At 41.8% G+C, this 21,199-nt stretch overlaps 1 protein-coding gene across 1 annotated transcript; it reads right to left on the bottom strand.

The window, feature by feature from the left end:
* Positions 1 to 1,610: 1,610 nt before the first annotated feature.
* Positions 1,611 to 19,920, bottom strand: LOC306983039 (zinc finger SWIM domain-containing protein 6-like). Its single transcript, XM_079582712.1, has 14 exons — positions 19,327 to 19,920; positions 10,641 to 10,997; positions 10,167 to 10,315; positions 9,935 to 10,085; positions 8,638 to 8,817; positions 8,097 to 8,273; positions 6,259 to 6,405; positions 6,021 to 6,170; positions 5,652 to 5,870; positions 4,064 to 4,199; positions 3,783 to 3,940; positions 3,556 to 3,719; positions 3,396 to 3,477; positions 1,611 to 2,599 (listed from the first exon to the last, which is right to left on the bottom strand). The coding sequence occupies exons 1-14, from the start codon at positions 19,724 to 19,726 to the stop codon at positions 1,737 to 1,739; spliced, it is 3,333 nt and encodes a 1,110-aa protein (XP_079438838.1). The 5' UTR covers positions 19,727 to 19,920; the 3' UTR covers positions 1,611 to 1,736.
* Between the last annotated feature and the right edge of the window lie 1,279 nt (positions 19,921 to 21,199).

Below are 21,199 nucleotides of genomic sequence, written 5' to 3'. Positions count from 1 at the left end.
TTAAACATACTCAATAACACTATTTGTGAACAGAACAGCTGAACAAATTCTTCTGGCATTGTGTGAATAAAATAAAATAAGAAGTAGCCTGAAGTAGACAGTGAGCACTTCTTTTCTTTGACATTGTTTTAGCAGCAATGAGCAGTGGGGACAGTGTGGCCTGTCCATTCTACACAAGGAAGTTAGTCTGGTAACGTAGCATTTGGAGCAGTATGAACAGGCACAGATTACCAGTGAAATAAACCAATCAGCAATTAGCAGAAGTCAAGAAGACAGCTGTAGTCCAATTCAGAAAATATTAACTGAATATAAACTGACAAGAGCGCGGGGGCAAAGTCCTCGACTCCTTCATCCATTAGTTTTGGCTAATAACTTATGCGCGTGTCACTGTTGATAGAACTACAACATAGCAGCGCAAGCGAGTGACGTAACCTTGTCAGTTCCCTTCCACTCGTCACTCGTTTACCAGACCCACCTTCTTTCACACAGAAAAGAAGTGGGTGTGGTTTACCAGACCCGCGACAGTGTAAAGCTGTATTCTTTGAGGTACTTAAGATTCTGACATTTTGCATTTGGTTAAAAAGATTTGCCTTTTTGTGGTGCCAAAGTAATATGTATAGTAATATAACCTTGCACTACAAGCTGGATTGTTGTGAGATCTGAATTTTCCTCTTGAAATGGCTCAGGCTGATACGTTCGGGTGGATTGGACCACATGTGACAGTATTGCCGACAACAACTAGCTCTTATATAGATACAAATTAACAAAGCAATGACGGAAAAACACAAGGTACACTACTACAGACAAATCAACAAAAATACCTGTAAAACTAAAAATGTAATTGCTCTCGAGCAGGGGTAGGCAAGTGTGTGTCGTGGAGGGACGATTTTCTTCATTGCCAAAACTCACAATTGTAGCCCAAAGTAAAGCACCTTTTTTTCTACAAATATTAGTTTTGTACATCATATATGGCCTAATGGGTTGCCAGGAAATGTAATTATTGCTGTAATAATGTTATGACAGTAATAATGTTATTACCACAGTAATAATGTTATTACCACAGTAATAATGTTATTACCACAGTAATAATGTTATTATTGCAGTAATAATGCTATTAGCACAGTAATAAAGTTATTACTGCAATAATAACATTATTAGCACAGTTATATTGTTATTGCAGTAATAATGTTATTAGCGCAGTAATAATGTTATTAGCGCAATAATAATGTTATTAGTGCAACAATATTTTATTTTTATTTGACCTTTGTTTATTCAGGATAAAACTCAGTCAATTGAGAATCTCTGTGTTAATATCAATCTGACTTTTTCCAGGTTATTTGCCATGAGAAGTAAAAGACTGGCAGGTTGGGCAATTCAGTGTAAATGGCCCAAAGTTTGTTAAATAAATAATTTAGATACCGTATGTACATGCACAAACGTTGGATGTATGAATAGTTCCAGACTGTTAATCTCATAATTAAACCACAGACTTGTTTTCATAAAGGTATAGTAAGTACATTACTTATTTTTTTTCAGTGAATATTTTTCACATTTTTACAGATGCCAATGTGCGATACATCAATGTCTGAAATTCCATTATAATGTTTGTACATCTAATTCTTTATTTTATTTACACTTTATTTTGTTCTGCTTGTTTATTTCCTAAACACTTTGGGGTTGGCTTGACAAAATGTACTTCAAGTAAAAGAGGATACTCAAGCAGTCTTACAGGAACATTAACCAAATCTCTCTCGTACAAGCATCATAAGTTTCTTCTTGCCCTTGTAAATCTGTTTCAAGTTGTCTATGAACTGTGTGAATTGGATGTGTCCGTCGTGAGCCATGAGAAACGTCTCCCTGGCTTTACTAAGAAACTCGATAAACTCACTATAGTGTCTGGGGCTGATGTGCGTCAGCCGGGAGTGCGTTGTGTTAATGTAAGCCCCGATCGTGGCGTCCAAGAGCTGCCGAAGTGGAGCTTTGTCTAAGGACACGATCTTCCCAGAGTTCCTGCGACTGTGCAGAGCAACCATCCCTGGTGTGGTTAATGTGCAGCGCCGCAGAATGTCCGACAGCACTGTGGCACATTTAACGCTCTTGACGACCAAAGGAATGACCGCGGCAAGTTCGTTTTTCCCCAGCGAGTGACTGAGAGCGCAGGCCCACAGCACATCGTTGATCGCTGGGTGAGTGTCTTGGTTGTAGGTAAGGTTTAGGTGAGTCAAAGCTAACATTGCTAGCTTGTATCCCCTCATAGGATACCCGCGATGCTCCATGTAACGTGCGATTGTAAAGAGCTGCGTGTAGTTCATCCCTGTTGTGGCGGCATCCAGCACAATTTGATAGGCCGTCTCAAAGGCGACGTGGTCCTTCTCACAGAGCGTCAGTGCAGACAGGGCACAGTTTTGAGGGTCTTTCATGGCACACTGTAGAGCCAGAGTACGGGCAGAGTTGGACAGCTTCTCCTGCTGGTGACAGTCCAAATGGAGACGAACAATGGTGCTGTTGGACATGACTGTACTTGCCACAACACTGGTGGCCTCAATGGGGGTGAAGAGAGTAAACCAGTTCTGCATGATGCTGTCCAGCGCAAAAACACCTACAGAAACCGGCACAATGGTTATTATCTAGATACTAACAAATATATTCTTGCAATATCATCTAATAAAAATCTCCACCTTCTGAACCAGCTAAAGATTACAAACCCATAATATTTATAATAATTAGCATCAGAGGATCATTTACCGAATACTTTTTAGCTTTGATGGAAAATTAGGAAGGACAGACTGGAAATTAGGCAGAACACCGCATGGTTTTGGTTTCTTAGGTCTGGGATATACATTCATTTCTACACACCCACTTAACAGCCTTTTGCTGTCACGAAGGTTCCCTAACAATACACGCACCGGGGACAGAGAGTGCATCTTGTTCCTTGTTACTTGTAAATTAAGGTAAAATTGATTAAATACAAATAATAAGCTCCAATTTGCATTTCTAACAATGAAATATGAGCCTTACTATTAACTATGCAGTTGATGTCATCCTTTGAGGCTTTGATGTATCTTTGACACATTTCTATATGCAAAATCTTGAAGAATATATTTCACCTTTTTTTGTTTAAACATAATTCCATAACAGAGAAACCAATACATAAAAAAGGGTTTCCAAACCTTTGACTGATAGATTTACATCAGTGCTAATGTTATTGGCACTGTAATACCAGGTTCGATCAATTAACGACGGATTAAAATAGCTTATGATGGATTTTTTTACCCGTCCGTCAAAATGATGACGTGTTTTGATGATTGGTTTATTTGGTCTGGATTTATCCCAGCGAAACAACTAATTAGCACTTTCTTTGTTTTTATCTAATGCCAAAGTTTGTGTAAACATACCAACTTCAGTTGCACAAGTAACCAGCCACCGCACCATCTCTCGCCTCCGCCAGTTCAAAGTAGAGAGGGTCATCCTCATAACCTGCAGGAATCACAACATTAAAGCTGGTTGTGGCTGTAAAATGTGCACATGCTCACTATGTGTTTGATCATCATGTACCTGAAGGCCCAACTCCAGAGAGACTTTGAGCAGTGTGAGGTCTGGCAGACTGTCTATTAGTGTGGCAATTTTAAAGGCATCCTGAGCAAGTTTGAAGATATGGGACGAGGAGTGAATGTTCTTTTGGATAGACTCCAACACCGTTTCCAGCTTACGCGCATCACCTATACAATACATGCCATTTTCATATTAGGGTAACAAAACAAAATAATGAGGGCCAGTTTTACCTTTAGCTGCTGTGAGCATGGTTGAGGCCAGCTCGCATTGCTGGGACTCGATGTGGCTGAGGGTGAACCAGCGTGGGTACCGATTGGGGACCACAGACACAATCTGTTGAGGTCTGGACAAGTCATTAGAAGAGACTGTGGACTCCAGCACTGGCAATCTGAAACCATGTAAATAATGCATGTTCAAAACAATGGAGGAAAAAATGGCAGTTGGTTGTTGATTTAGTTAAAGAAAAAAACTCACATAAAAAATTATAGATCAATTTAATAAATACACTCACCTCATGGCCCTCAATGCAATCTTGTATGCCAGTTCAAAATCATGAGGTAGCAAAGAGGTGAACATATACTTGGCAAAAGTGTGCATGGGGACACTTTCTCTGTAGAGCAACTCTCCCAAACCACTGTAGGGTCCAGCTGTACACAGGACAACAGTTTAGTCAGCTGTAGCAAAGTCAAGCAAACAATAAGAATAGCCACTAGAGCAGGGTAGAGCGGGCTGAGTTGGGTCACTTAAGACATTTTTTAGCTTTACTGCCCAGGCTTTCAACATTTTCCCAAAAAACTAAGTATGCTGCACACACTCTAGAACAATGAGTAGATGCCTATAAATAATGAAACTTTAATATTCAATGGAAACAGGATGACATTTTATCTCATTTTTAGTGTTTATTTGGTAAACTTAAAATATTGAAACATGAAACGGGTTTGTCATCACTGAACTTTACTGCAGTTTACTACTAAGTCTACAGAAAACCTAACAGATGGATCAGATCTGTCAGAACCTCCTCCTACAGGTAAACAGGGACAGAGCACGAGAACAGTTTCTGGATTAATAAGTTCTAATAAGGTCTTCCTTGTCTGGATTTGCAAACAAAACAAAAGATCCACAATAACAGACCATCCACCACTTCTTTAGTCACTCCTCAGAGTTGGGGACTTTACTAAAACATGTATACCAGGTGTCAAGGATGAAAGCTGTAGGATCCATTTAAGATTTGTCGCTGTTATTTCACCCCCTACCTCTATGTGGCACTATGTCTCTGTTTCCTCCCTGGGCCTATACAAAGGGTGGTCAGATGCTTCCCCTATTTCAGGCCGATATACAAAATCCAGCGTGGTTAAAAATATTTCACCTACCCCAGCGTTGTCACATGAGTCATAGTAACATTTAGAAAAAACTTAAACTCTTTGGAGCCAGGCTTTTAAGCCGTCCTAGGGAGGTCTGAAGTCCCATTAGAATACTGTCTACCAAGTGTCTTTTGGAGTCACCCCTGGCCACAAGGGGGTGGTATTACAGCAACGTCAGCTCCCCGCCATGAGGACCATAGAGAAGCGCATTCCTCGCCCAGTATGCTGGTGTATACTGCCATTATAAAAGCCCTAGGACATCAGTGTCTTCTGCATGACCCAACGCTCCCCAGTAGATTTTTTCACCTCCAGCCAAATAACACATGAATGAGTAAGAACCTTATTAGTCTTTAGATTATGACTATTCATTCTGAAAATGATGATAAATGAAATTTAGGTTTTTCGGTGTTCAAGCTGACTCGCACTTAACAACGAAAAGTTTACAAAAGTTGGTATTTTGAGTTCCTTAGCTCCGGTTTACTCACATTTCAGGCAGCTGCCATTTAGCATTCATGAACAGTTAGTGACACCACACTGTGTGACCATGAGCTCTCAGTTTATCCTGGTCTCTCTTGTTAGTTCTAAAACACTGCGAGACCCAACCTTCCCCGTGACCCAACACACACCTACTCCCTTTTTTCATAAAATATCTAATTCTACACCAGTCAACACAATCTGCGTTGATGATAAACCACCAGAGGATTCAACCTTTGTGGGTAAACATTATTTTCGACTCACCTTCTAATAAAAAGGTCGCTTGTTTACAAAAGATCTTCACCAATGTTTCGTCTAACTCCACTTCCTGCAGCTTGGCCAGCAAATGTTCTTCGTTGCGAGAGACTTTCTCCTGAGCGTAAAGGCCATCTGGCATCACCCTCTGCTGGCCTAAGCCAATGAGGGCAGTCTCAACAGCCAGGGAAACAAATGTCTCGCCTTCCTCTAAGAATGTGCCTGAAGCTGAGGAGAGGACGGAAAAGAAGAAACAAGGCGGGGCCCAGCGTGAAAGGAAATCGTCACTTTGGCCACAAGGCCCTCTCCAGTATTGACGGCTGCATTGGGCTGATCTTTTCTACAGTGCTTATATTAATATTAATTACATATTAATACCTGAAAAGTCGTGCGCGAGTAGTGCAGTCGCCTCCTCCCTGCCTTGTCCCGCTTCCAACAGCGTATTGAATAATGTCCCAACAGGGTCCAGAGGATGGCCCACCCATCCCTCCAAGTTGGTCACTGAGGTCATGCCTCTGTGAAGCAGCTCTACAGATAAGTGAATATTGTTATCCAATTATATAAAACAATATACACAAAATACTAAACATTACATACAAAATAGATAAACACAAACCTTTTTTGTGTGACCTGAAAAACTCAAGCTGTTTGTACTGCTGCCTCCTCAAAGTGTTGACAACAGCAATCGCCAAACGCAATGATTGCCTCGGATAACCGTGAGATCTCAAGGCATCTACTCTCGCACATGCAGTTGGGACATGCTCTGTAGGGGAAAACAAGGGTGGGTTTTTATTTATATTTTCTTAAAAGGGGCACTATGCAACTTTTCATGTTAATATGAGTGCGTATTTGACCTTTAGAATATTTTATTTTATTTATTTGACAGGGACATGTACAGGAGCATTAATCAGCATATGAAAAGATGCTTTGTACCAGACTTTAGCTCTTGGAGCTAATTTCCATCTGCAGTCCCCGAGACAGACAATTACAAAACACTACAAAAAGCATAAAAAAATACAGTTCATAATATTTACAGACAGTATTTACATTTTATATACATTTTTTTTTTTTAAAGTACATTTTATTAAAGGGAAAACTTGTTCCTCTATAGTCTATACCCACCCCTACCCTTCTCAGATGTCAAATTTAGTTGTTGCTGTTGTTGTTTTCTTTAATGCTGACATGTTTGATTTCCCAGAAAATGTTGTTTCACACCCAGGCAAAATCGTTTTAAGTCTTTGCATAATTTTAGTGCAGTTGGAAGTTTGTTCCATTCAGAGATAGCTTTAAAAGAAAATGCCGATTGTCCTAATGCTGTTTTTCGTTTTGGTATGGTACATTGGCCATTGACTGTTGAGCCAGTGACCCAGGGTGGTTAGGTTTGCTCACCATCCCGGTGGCTCCTATGATGCTACAGGATCAATTTTATTTCAGTTTCTTGTTAGGGTTTCTGGTTCCATTATGTAACCATGGATACGGTTCAATCATCAGTGAGAACCTAAAAAATAATTGATCCTGGGGCGTCCTACAAGCCATCAAGATGGCAAGTAAAGGCGCTATGCTAGTGCACCTTTAAGGATTTCGAAACACTGCTGCAAAAAATATTGTACTCCCCACACCAAGCCTCACGGATCAACCGGGGACCGGGCATCAGAACCAGAATCAGAATAGTTTTTATTGCTATTGTTTGTAAACAGGTTCACAAACTAGGAATTTTTCTCTGTGAGACGTACAACATTAAACAAAAAACACATAACACAGAGTTTAGATAAAAAATAAGCTATAAAACTTTAAATTATAAGGCTTTCGGGGGCATGCATAAGAATACTAAAATAAATAAGATTAAATAGCAGTGGATCTAAGTGCGGACATACCACATAGTGCAATAGAGCAGATTACAGTCTGTACTGAGTTATTAAGTCTCTTTATCGTTCATGAGTCTTACGGCGGTGGGGAAAAAACTGTTCAAGGGGCCAGATCTATGGGTCTTGATAGACCGTAGCCTCCTGCCTGACAGTGGACAGTACTCCACACACACCCTGCATGTACACATCAGCCCCCTGCCATCAGGATGGAGGTTCAGGGTTGCTCAGATGCAGAAGGGCTCCTTTTAGAAGAAGCCTAATCCCCTCAGCCAGGACATTTCTGCACAGCAGGCCTCGCTGAGTCTACTGTGATTTCATTGTTGTCTGTCATATTGTGACAAACATGCACTGTGTACGTGAAAAAGAATGTCCCCTGGGGACAATAAAGTCTAAAGTCTAAAGGTCTAGTCTGAAAAGTGGAGAGAGAAATTCAGCAAATTGTTGCAGCTGGGACGAGGACCCATGAAGCTGGGGACAGCACAGTGCTACGCCCTATGTGCCGTCGCCCTAACCACTAATCTATCTGCTGCACAAGTCTGGCCCCTGGATTGACCTTAGTATGAAACAGTATTGGTGTGAGCTCTCTCACCGTGCCACAGGGGCCACCCCCGGTCATCAAACAGACAGTTGTTGTAGTTCTCTTGATGACGGTAGTTGGTGTAGTGGTCTTCAGTGATGATGTGCTGCAGGTGGGGGTCCTGCCAGTGCAGGTCACAGGCCTCTATGGCCCGTGTGAACACTGTCCTATGAGGCTTTGTGCGAGAGTCTGAGGAAAAACAAAACAAAAACAAAACTGTAAGAACTAGAGGATACCCAGCCTGGCTTTAGGGGTAAGGAAAGCTCTCATCTGTGTTATTAAACTAAATTCATGCGCCCTACTCAGGACACTCTTCTGGTAATGTCAGGACTTTCGGGAAATCTCCTGACATTATCCTACCACTGTCCTAAATATGACTGAAATAATGACACAGTAAATACAATGAAGGAGAAAGAGAAGTTAAAAAGCATAATAAAGGGGGGGCTACAGAGAAGTTTAGGAATATAATGCACTGTAAAAGGAAAGGTTATAACGTTATATATAACTATATATTATAACTATTATAACTATAACTGGTTAAGTGTCATTGCACCTGGGTTAGCAGCTGGGCCTTGGGACAGAGCGTTGGTCAGATTGGTCAGGTCACTGCCATGGTTACCATCCTCCAAGGGGCAAATGTCAACACTGTTCCACCTCCGAAGCTGCCTCAGCCACACAACCTTCTGCTCAAGCTTACAGTGAGGGTTGAGCACTACACACATCCAAAGTGCCCCTACACAGCACCGACAAAGAAACATGCTGCAGTCAGACCAAAAGCATTACAATGACATCACAAACATATTAACGGCAATCGGACATTGTCTGAAAGAAACTGGCATTCATGATTTTACAAACTGTTCATTTGTTAAAACACATTGAGCAAGCAAAGTAAGTGATGAAATCACTTCAAGTCAAGTATTGCAATTGTGATTAGATTTGCAATTACCAGGTACATTCAATTGAGAAAAGACTGAAATATGTGCATTTCAGAACACGTTAATAGATTTGTCACAATAAATGCTCATGGAGACTGAATGGGCATTTAAAAATAATATTTGCAGTCCTAATTAAGTATTTGCAGTCTTGTATTTGCTAATTGCAAGCCTTCCCATTGCCATTTTCACTTACTTAATTCATTAATTGTACAGCCCACAGTTAAAACAATACAAATATATAATTTTATTGGGATAATCAAAGCCTTAAACTTGATAAATATTAAACTAAAAATGACAGTGCATATGTACATGATTTAACACATACAACTGGTTACCGCCTGCTACCGCCCTAGTCAATACTAAATTGTATGATTTATAATTCCACAACAAATCTTTACATCATTTATGTGCCGTTTGTGCAGATACTGCATCGGGTCAGGTTATGTTTCAGCCCGCACCGCCCGCAGATAAGACAGCATCTGACCCACACCGCAACACTGCTTCTATTTTTACAACTCGCCCTGTCACGCCCCGCCCTGCAACCATTAAAAATAACGCATTATAACAGCACAGCTTTGATTCTGTCTGAAAATGTGCTTGAAAGTTGCCTAAAACAGGAAATAGCCCTTTACTATCCCAACGGGGACAATAAAGTACTCCTTAACCTTAGCCTTAGCAGCAAAACTGCAAAAGGCAGCAATATGGGAGTCGTCAGGGGAAAAAAAATCTTTGGTTGTAATCATTACCTAATGAACGAGAGGGGGCGAGTGTGGCTCTCTCGCCTTCCTGCTCAGAGCAGGGAGCAGAGGTAACACGAACTCGCACACAGAGGGACAGGTCGTGGACATATGGTCGTGGACCTGACCCGACATGAGGGCGACCTGAGCATCACTAATACTGCATAAATGTTTATACCTAGCTCATCCCACAGCTGCCTGTACTTGTCAGTCATGGTTGTCCCCTGTTGCCTCCACAATGCCAGTCGTGGGTCGCTCATGAACTGCTCTGTGATCAGTGTCAACATGCGAGCGCCGTTGGAGTCCCTCATCTTGAGCATTTCCCTCACCTGCCAAAACAAAACAAAAATAATAATCAAACCTGACTATTGCTGAAACACGCTTCTTCAAATGTACAGAGGGGTTTCTACCTTGCTGAACAGTAAGCTTAGTTGCTTCCCTGAGCCGTGGTACCCGCCCTGGGACAGAAACAGTTTGACCTGCTCTTGGACTTGCTCTTCGTCCAAATGCCAGCAGTTCTCATCGTCGATACTAGCCCCTGCTGTTGGGTCAGGAGCTCCTAAAACCACAGAAATCAATAGGTTTACATTTGCTGCTTGGCTCGTTTTCAATAATAATTAACTTAAGACAATTTAATGAAATTAACTCCACTGTAAAGGGATGAGACACTAGCATAATCATGCTAATGTCAGCATAAACCGTAATTCACCACTTGCTGAGTGTGCGAATCTGTAGTGCTTGTTAAGCAGATGTGATCAATACCAAAGCACTAAATCCGAACATCACAGGTACACAGTAACATGTAATGTTGGTTAAGCTTAAAAATACGACAATACAAAGAAAAAGTTATTTATTTTGTTTGTCAAATAGCACTCCACACTCACCGTGAACCTGGTTGATCTCAGAGTCGAGCGAGAGGATTTCATCTGCTAGTTTCTGTGCCGTGGGTAAGACTTCTGTGTGATGCACTGAGATGAGGTACTGGACAAACTTCTGCAGTTGGTCCCTGTTCATCTGGAAAAGTGTCTCTGAGATGGGGAGGCGTAGTTTGACTTGCTCAGGCTTCCGTACCCGATATAATGACAAGGCTACAACATGGGCGCAATAGAAGATGTCCTTGTTGCCACAGCTACAGGTCACTGCAGTGATTTTACACCGGTCAAAGCTGATGCTCACGTTGCAGAGCATCTCTGGCGCTGAGGCTGTGGCAGGTTCCTTCACTGTTCCACTGAGGTGAAATCCTTTAAAAACACATGCAAAATAAGTGTCAGAATCTCAAGGTAATGGGCGGCTCAAGCACTGAATTATATACTGCAGAAAACAGTGAAGATATGGAGAAAATGGAATTGTGGACAGCCACAGAGCCAAACATTCATTTCCTTTCCAAAATGACTCTGGTGCTTACTTTGCCATAAACACACCTCCACCTTCATAAAAAATGAACAGAGCCTCTGACCAGCTGCAAAGAGAGCTACTATGGTGGCCCTCAAACTACAAACACAGAAATGTTCAGTCCTGAATTGAGTCACAGGCCACTGCCTGCCTCCAAATGACTTTGTGAACTCTGTCCATAGAGCGCAGAGAGTGAATGTTCATCTTCTGGAAAGAGTAAGAATGATGACTTAAAATGCTTCTTGTAATCAAGTAATGTACACATTGTGCTATATGTTTTACAGACTTTGTATATATTTGTACATATCTTCATATTTTTTGTTTTTGTAGAACTCTCTGCATAGATCCGCTATATTGTGTACAAGTTGAAACCATTTCAAAACAGAAAAATGATCTGAAGATACAAAAATAAGCAATAACAAAAAAGTGGTACAAACATTACAAATAAAAGTAAGAAATGAATAGTGGCCGATCTTTTACAAATAACCATTTCAGATCTTTACGCATTTTTCTTACATTTGCCCGATGCTCTCTTTTTAATACCATACGTGCAGCCATTCTGGATCTTTTGTGAGTTTTTGACCATGTCAGCATTTACATTTGACCAAACTGTAGGACAAAAATCCAAATTAGTTAATAACTGTGCTTGAGTGAGCCGCTTCAGCGCATGTTTATTTCGAAAAGATGCACTTCTTTTGATGGACTCTACTGCAGCACCCATTTAGGTGGAAATCTCACGCACATGTCGTCTCCATGACAGTTTGCTGTTCATGATGAATAACACCCAAAAGTTTCCTGCACCTGACGCACTCTTCATTATTAGTAATTTCAGGTTTCTTGTTGAGATAATGTCTAGAACCTTTATCAAGAACAAAAGGTAGTTATTGATAAAATACTGTACAATAAAGGTAACCATGTAACTGTTCATTTATCTCAGGATATTATTGTAACATGATGGCTCACTCAGAGCCTTCATATGCAGTCCTGGTACATTATCAACATGTTCAAAGTGGAACATGTTGATAATGCAGAGTGTTAGTGACACACTGTAACCACAGGTTCCATCCTGAGCTGAGCTACTAAACCATATCAAACAGAACTGGATGCTTCAAGCTGATTCTACTTCACAAAGTATTTGTTGCGGTTCACAAACTATGGATTCCATCATATGTATTTGAAAGCAGTGTTAAAATGATAATCTCCACGTACATGCATGGCCCACAGTTGAACGGCTGACGTCACAGGAACAGTGAGAGAGACTGCGCTCTCAGCTGAGCTGAGCACATGGAGCGGTTAAACTTGGCGGCGAGCCAAAGCCCTGAGCTCAGCATTCTGAAACACACTTCCTCTGAGAACGCGAGTCTCGCAGCTTGCATAATACAACTCATGCTTAGGATAGCAACTAACCCCAACTGCTTCACCACCACACCAGCACAACACCCAAACTGAGAATAACTTCACCCTTAATTAATGTCAACTTTAGTCATCTCCAAGTATTCACAATGAAAAAAGCTGATGGCTCTCAAGGTATTTAAGACCAGAGCATTAGCCTGAAGAAAAAGTGTAACCCAAAAGAGACCAAGAGGCACACTGGTCACTGAAAAGGGCAACAGGGGTCAAAGCCTTCACTTAAGAGCTCTGCCCAAACAATGGGCCGGTCATATACCCTCCAGTCGAACGCACAGACAAACACACCAGTTAACCATTAAGTTATCCAAAGAGGGCCACTCAGGCGGAAGTGAGAGCCCTTCGGCCTAGGTGTGCTTTGTGTATGTGCACTTCTGATGACAATGGGAAACGTAATCTCTCACCCGTGCAGATACAGAAGCACCTCTGGGCCTGTCGCAAGGAACAGCAAACAACAAATCAATAATCACGGTGCACTGATTACCATCTGCCCTTAATGACTGGGTCTGGATCAGCTTCCACTGCATTTATCACCTCACGCTGGACCTGCAAAATCTACCTGTCGTACTACACAAGTACAACAACAGTACACCGTAAGTAGGACTGTAGAGAGCAGTGACAAATATCATTGCATTATTGTCTTTCTTCTTTTCATAATACAGAGCAAACCAGCTAGAACTGTTCTCCCCTAACCTCTCCTCTTTCACATACTGTATTCATTTTAGCTTCGGCCAAAGAAAACAACACTTTTACAATGAAGTCAATAAAAAACATATGCCCCGTTATTCCTGTAATACATATAAACAGGTAAAACTTTATGCTTGATCAAACTTTACAATAAGAAGCAGATGGTGATGCCGATAGTGCCTGTCGGTACCTGGCTTGCACTATGTCAGGTACGGAGAGGGCGCGTTAGTGCTCCCTACAAAAAAAATAACTTTGTCCAATCACCATCTATTGCATTCTAAAATCCTATTACTAAGACCCCCCATAAAAAAAATATATAGAGGCAGTAGCAATAACACCGTAATCTAAGATTGAGGGAAACAAAGCAATACCTCACTCTTGCTCTGGGAAGGGCGATGGGTTAGGGCTAATAATCGCCGCTTGTGGCCATATTTCAAATATAATTTTCTAATGAATAGGGTTTGTTCCATAATCAAAGAGAGAAGAGATTACAGTTGTTTTGCAACACCTCAGAAGCTCCAAATGGTTGCTTTGTTCAAATAAAATCCAAAACTCAGAAACTGATGTTGTATCACATTTTCTACTTTTGCCTGTTAAGTAAAGTGGATCAACTTTTTTGTACAGGTACAAGAAGCAATGAAATCTAGTTTTCTCTAGGCCTTGGCAGATTATTGCACGTGGATAACAATACAATGGCTTACTTCCTGTGCAACAAAGTAGTAGCGTCTGTGACTCAGGGCACAAGCATTTTTAAAATCAGGTTTGTCTTGTGAGTAATGATTGTAACAGCACACTCAGAACCATCAGGCTCATCCTGCTTTTGATTAACCAGGAGCGACCGTTGGCTGTTATTTTGACGTCATAACGGCACTTCAGATGGAGGAAACACCACTTCCCTTAAGCGTCACCAGGGGAGGGGTCAGTGCACTGACTTAACAGGATGAAGTCACGCCTTATCATGGCACAGCATCTCACACACACCCTGAGCTCAGGGCTGTGTTTGGGCAAAGCAGACAGTACAGCTTGTTCTGAGGGAGGCATGCTCACACAGTAATGTAACTGGGCAGTGATCACTCACTGTCAAGTTATAGCAAAAATAAGCAACTGAATAAATAAAACTAAATATCTAGTCACTGGCACTGAAGAAAATTAGCAGATCACATTTCTCTGATACAGTGAACCAACAAGAGAAATGTGACCCTAAAATGACATTGAATGGAAGCAGAACCAGACTGTCTTATGTTGTAGACTATAGAATATTAATATTCTAAGTCAGACAACTAGCCAGTCTAGGGAAGGTGTATTGTTTCTCTGGCAAAGTTTTTATATCCAGATTCATTTATTACTTTGTAGCCCATGGCTACAATCAGCACGCGTGTGCATGAGTCTAGATTGTGTTCATTAACATTACTGTCCCGATTCCAGACCAAATAAGCAAATAAACTGAACATCTTATCTCTTCCTGTTATGTATTTTGATTTAAAGGGCCTATTCAACTCGACCCTTTGATAATAATAATTTTCCATGAATATAATGGTGACTAAAATTGAAGCCACATACCAGACATACCCCCCTTTTGTGTAACATATTAACCATGTACCGGGCCTGTGAGAGCTTGTGCCATGATCCTTCAGGTAGGCTGATGCTCTTTGTGTCAAGCAACAGGTTTTTCTGATGAAGCCATTATTATTGTACCTTCTCCAACTCCGGAAAGAGCATTCAGATCAACAAGGACTTTCGCACAGCCTGAGTTTGACAAGGAATGCTTCAGATTCGGAAATAGTAGTAGGACAGTCAGTCACGTACATCTGTTATTCTGTAAATTTAAAGTAACTTCTAAGTTCATGTGTCTGGATCAAAAATGTGCAATTAACTTTATCTCTCAAACTTTTTAAGCACCAAACAAATTCAGCACTCCGGGTCTAGAGTATGCCAGGTCTATGACAAAACGTTAAGAAAATATATTTTTCATCAGAAAAATAAGTTGGTAATACCACTTGTAGCCTACTTTTATTAAAGCCGTGCTAAGTAACTCATGCCCCTAGAGGCCATAAGCGCCTCTGCAGGTGTTGCAGCATGTTGTGGGTTTTTACTCATTAATTGTCTGTGAGAGTAAATACTACATTGAGAGAAATGACAAAGGGAGAGAGCGATATTGTTCATCCAATTACACAATGGAGACTGTTTTTTTCACTCAAACTTGGCTGTAAATACTGTTTAAGTGGCGCTAGCCCGCAGTTAGCTTTGCCCTGTTAGCTTCTTCTTCATGATTCTATTTGTGTGTATTGCGCCTCCGACCTGTAGGCAGCGAAGCTGCAATAGTGGTTTTCTGGCCAGACACACCAGGGGGAGATGAAAGACCAGATTTATTATGGTAAACAAGTTCCTTAGTTCTGCTTTAATGGCAAGTAAAGTACCATTGTATTACTAGTAAAAGTTTTGAATACCGGCATTCACAAATATGTAGCAATAAATGCGCTGCCTAATCGTTATTTGATAAAGATGAACGTGTGCCTCAATCGTGCAGCCTTATGTTCCCGAGGTGTGCGCTGTACCTGTTGAGCCGACGCATTCATTTACGCGACTTTCCAGCGAGAAGAAGGAAACCCTTTCACAATGTACAGGTTATATCTATATAAACATTTTATAATGAGAGCCAATTCCCGTGTCCAAAGGTTTAGGTGAGCCAGGGATCCGAAACTTTGGATTTATCCACTCGTCTGTCCCCGTCATGAATTTTAACCGGAAAGCCAAAGTGTTTCCAAACAGGAGACTGTAGTGATGTGGCAGGGTCTTCAAGCTCTGGCTTCTCTTTCGCTGTTGCCATGATGCCGTTTCTAATAGATCCATGTACTCGTGCAGCTTCAATGTACGTCACTCAATAGCGTCCGTGCGGAAACTCGCGTAGGAACTTTGTTCCGCGGCACTTAATATGACGCTAATAATAAATTTACATTATTTAATGAAAATAATACACCGAAACGGTACGTAAGTGGACCGAACCGAACAGGCCGAACCGAAACGGTTCAATACATCCCCGTGAACCGTTACACCCCTAATCACGATAATTACGTGGTGCGTTTTAATCGAGGAGAATTGGCTATTCCTGTCGCATTCAAGAAAAAAATATGGACAGCGCAATGCTGCAGGCCTGTCAGGTCAATCCCAGGGATGCTTGGCCCAAACAAACAGGAAGCAACATGCAGTATGCAGCCAGAGGAGAGGACCCGGAGATTGTATGTGTAAAATCAGCTACAAAGTTGCGCTAACTCGTCTAATGGGCAAAACGAAAACACAGGGATGTAGAGTTTAAGAGGAAAATGATTGATCGCTATTTGGACCATGGGGATTTGTTTTAATAATCGAAAATCGAAATCGATCAATATGTGAAAAATAATCGTGATCATTTTGTGACTCAGTTACACCAGTTAGGAATGGATCAAAACTCCAGCCAACTGTGCACAGAGGTGTGGATGTTTGATCCTGAATATGTGCCTGAGGTGAGAGTGGCTTGTGGCTACTTTTATTGTAAACTACGCAATTTGTACTCAAATCAGATACGGACTGGACTGCAACATTCCTGCTGTAAAAATACTGTTTTGACTGCTGTGGTGTTTCAGAGGAACTAAGCGTCTCAACTTCCAGGTTAAGAGAATTAAGTCATACATCTTAAAAGTGGATGGTGTAAAACAGCATGATATAGCTAGATTTAAAAAAAAAGGGACTAGATGAAAGTTATAATTTTTTTTACTCGCCACTGCCACCTCAGGTGATACACGTAACTGCAATCTCCATGTTCAGCTTGGGCACGAAGATGGGGATAGTGGGTAATTCGGCCTGAAATACCAACTTTTAGGGCTTGTAGCAGCAGTTGTGGTGGATAGGTCTGGACTCATTCTACACATTAGGACATTGCTGAAGCATGTGGGGTATTATAAAGAGAGTTGGCATTTCACACCTTGAGAAAGACATGTAACACAATAAACTGTCACAAAGGACAATCACCAAGTGCACATCACAGAAAAGTCCAGTCTAAGCAGCCGTTGATGTTTGGAACTGTGTATTATTTCTGAATGGAGTGGTTTGTGGAGCTGCTGAGGTCTGAAGGGCATTCCTCCTTGGAGACCAACTTATGGGGCCAGGGATTCCCAAGAGGTAGCAATACTGGCAGGCCAGGACTTGCAGAAACAGTGTGGGAATGGATATAGCTCCTTAAACAAACCCTAGAGAAAATACTGCCCTAGTGGTTCAGAGCTCCTCTCAGTTAAGCTGACACTTTTGGTTCAAATAAGAGGCGCTACCTGAGTTATAGTTATAGTTAGAGTTATTGAGCTAAATGAGGCCAGTGGAAGTCAACTACCTGCCCTCTTCCTCCACCTCCGTGAGATCGGTGAGTGGTAAGGATAATGCATGATTCCGTTTATTTTTTATTAGTTGTGTTGGATTGTACCCATGGGGGTTGCAAACACTGGGAGTTGTGACTAAAACAGTATTAGAAGAACCATCTATGACTGTATGACAACTGGTTCAGTACTTGGACCCTCAGGTTTGCGAGCAATGCGAGTTTCCAAGGAAAAAGTTGCTTCAATGAATATTGTCCTTGCAATTCACAAAATTCATGACAGCAGAGTTCAGACTGTGTAGCGACCCGCTAAACAAAAATTGTATGATGAAATGTGGATAAAAAATAAAATGCAAGACCTGAGATCTGGCACCTGCAAAGAACCAAAAGTTTGACAAAAAACTGGACTTTGTTGCAAGCACTTCATGTTATGACATAATGTTATCATACTGACTCCCACAAAAATAATAATAGCTTGCAAAGAACAATGTTTTCCCTCCTAAAATAATTCTAGTCAACGCGTCATCTCAAAGTGAAAGCAGAGTCTCCCAAAATAGCATTTACATGCTGCTGTAAACACAGCAATCTATGCTTCAACCAAACCTATACTTTGTCAAAAGGCGACTTCATTGAACTGAAGACCACACATAAAAGTCCTCATTGTGTTTGTGCGGCACAAACTGACAAAAACATGTTCGTATCAGTTTTTGATTTTCATCTTCATTCTGTACAAACAGTGCTGCAAACGTTAAAGTGCTGCACAATAATGTGGTAGAATACGTTTGTAGAGATATGTGGGGACTTCACACAGACTGCTCACTTGTATTTCAGATTCTGTTCATGAATTCTTAGGTGTATCGCCCCAGCCTATTCATAAACAAGGCAATCAAATCAAGCACTCTAACGTGCATGAATTTTAGTGATAAAGTACTATAGTTATGAGCCTATGTGTGTAAATGAATATCCTGAAGCCCATACCTATAAAGTGGGGGAAGTGACAAGCCATGGAAGTTTGAATAACAATTCAAATTAATCATGCAAAGTAAAGGGATTACCGTCCTTAATGCCCTCTGAAGGTGTCCCATGTCTCAAGAGGTCACAAGTGACAAACTGCAGAGGCAAAGGCTAACTTCATTAATGAGATCAACTGCCACCAGTGGAGGTCACATGTGTTGGTCAGACAATCATATTTTTTGGAATATGTGTAAATAGTGGCTTATTTGTTATCAATACATTTCCTCCGTTTAACACAGGAGAGAAAAAAAGGCTTTGTTGAGATTACTATGGAGCCAGGAAGCTTAACAAATGAACATGAAACTGAAAACCATTGTTTTCAAATATTCAAGTTTTTTAAGCTTTTTGTCTAGTATTAAAAAGCTACTGTTTACCATCCACACTGAAGGAGACAAACATAATGGAAAGAACATCTTCACGCAAAGTAATTTGAGTCATTTAAGGATATTGTCAAATGAACAGAAAACCTCATTCACATTCAACCTGCTCACTGTCTCAAAACAGTCAATAGTCATTAAAGCCCCATTGTGCCCCTAATGTACCTCTCCCAGCGCGAGCCTGAGCAGCCCAGCATTGTCATTACAATCAACTTGATTGTATTTTTTCCCTTCTTTTTACTGAATTCTCTCGCTCCAACCACTGACTGGCCAGTAGTTCAGCAAACGTCCAGACTCCAGACAAGCACCTGGTGTAGTGTGTGGACCGGTCCAGCTGGTCGTTTCACTCACCGACTTGGAGAACATTGTCCACGCAGCCGCTTTCCAGCAGCGCGATCCCGCGGCGGAAAGGCAGCCGTGACTCGTCGTCGCTGTCCCCGCTACTCCCCACATCCTCGCCGCACCCGTTGAAAGACGAGTACATACAGATTTCCCGTTCACTTCTCGGGAAAGACCAGTACACTATCCGCCTCTGAACGGGCTCCGGGATCCGCTCGAAGCGCTCCTCGACCCGCTGAAACGGCCACTTCTCCGCGACTCTCCGCGCTGCGATGTCGAGGAGAGTCTCCGGGCTCTGTGTTCTCCTCTCGCTTTGTGAAGACCCATCGACCCGCTGGGCCCCTCGCAATGTCCCGTACCCATGTCTACAGCAGAGTCGTTTACTCGGGGGCGGCTGTGTGCGCTCCGCCATGATAGTTCCACTTTAACGCGGACGCAGGAAGTCAGCGCACCACATGAACGATAGGGGAAGGGAAAAGGTTAGCCACGGTATGTTTAACCAAATCAGCCTTTTAAGGAGAGACGGGGTTGGACCTCTCCGTGTGTGTCAAACCCCTTTGTTGACAAATGAAGTGCGGGGCGTGGCCTGTCCGGCTGGTTCGGGCCAAATGGGGACTAATCCTTTGTGAGCCTTTGGAAAGGAGGCAGCGCTGATAACACCCGCCTGTCCTCCTCCCGCTGTAGTTTTACTGCAGGGCCCAAGACATATTAGAATTAGAAAACGAGGGTCGAGGCGAGCTGCTTTGTCTGAAGGAACCTCGTGAAGAGCTGCGGTGTCTATGGGCGGTGATTGGCCTTAGGGCCTCGTGGTTTGGGGGAGGGGCGACAGACTGAGGCCCGCCTCCGTGACGTTTAAATGTCCACAGGATTGTGGTCTTTCTGAGGATAATTTATGTAGACTTATGGTGGCCTAGTGGCACCAGCCTACTGTAGGGGAGGTTATTACAATATTAATGTAATTTTCTTTCTAGTTTATAAATAATGTATTTTTCAGCCATTAGTAAATAGCAAATCCATGTGTTTCAAGTGCATGCATGCCTATTATACTCCTGGTTGAAACTCACGAGTTTGTTCTTCCTGCTTTAATCAGTGCCACCTGCTACAACAGCAGGACTGTTGTTGGCAGCATTAAGCTATTGTAGCGTATAGTGGAAAGGAAGAGAGCGACCTGTCTATGGAGGCCAGGGACACAGACGCCTGCACTTATTTTGAGGAAAAGACAGAATGCGGGAACACACAACTTATATACAGGGGCACAAGGGCACAGCGCATGCCCAATTAGTCCCTTACACTGTGCTGCTTCATGCTGAGTAAATGATCAGACCCTGTGGCTCACAATCTTTACTATTGTCTCATTTCACCCTGCAGACAGTTCTGAAGAAGCACATAATGACTGAGCCTATTCACCCAGCTCAGAGGAAGATATATGGGCTTCAGGAAGAGAGCAGGCAGACAACTTTTCTCCAGTGACTTAAACTTTCTTATTCACTCTGAAATATCCATCTGGCTCTAGGGATGGGACGATAAACAATAGTATTGTTAATCTCGATAAACATTTTTTGAATATCGTGATTATCGTGCTAGAAGATAATCGCTAAATCCATCAAACAACCAATGCTGTTGTACCTTTACCAGAAGTGGGTACGTCTCCATGGAGATGTGACTAACAGCAGTATTTAAGATTTCAGCCGGTTAGTTCCTCATCCAAATCCTCTCTGTGATGACCCACTGTAGAAATAGCATTTTCTGTGGCGAGCTGCTCATTAACTGCATGTTTTATATTGATATACAACAGTATAGTCCAAAATGTTACACAGCGTGCCTTTAAATACTTACTTTATGTCTCACTCAATATGACGTTTACAGCAGACAATGAAGAGGAATA

The sequence above is a fragment of the Gobius niger genome (assembly GCF_951799975.1).
Source record: "Gobius niger genome assembly, chromosome: 2".
NCBI classification, from domain to species: domain Eukaryota; kingdom Metazoa; phylum Chordata; class Actinopteri; order Gobiiformes; family Gobiidae; genus Gobius; species Gobius niger.
Note: the sequence above shows the minus strand (reverse complement) of the source record. Positions and strands in the feature narration are given on the sequence as shown.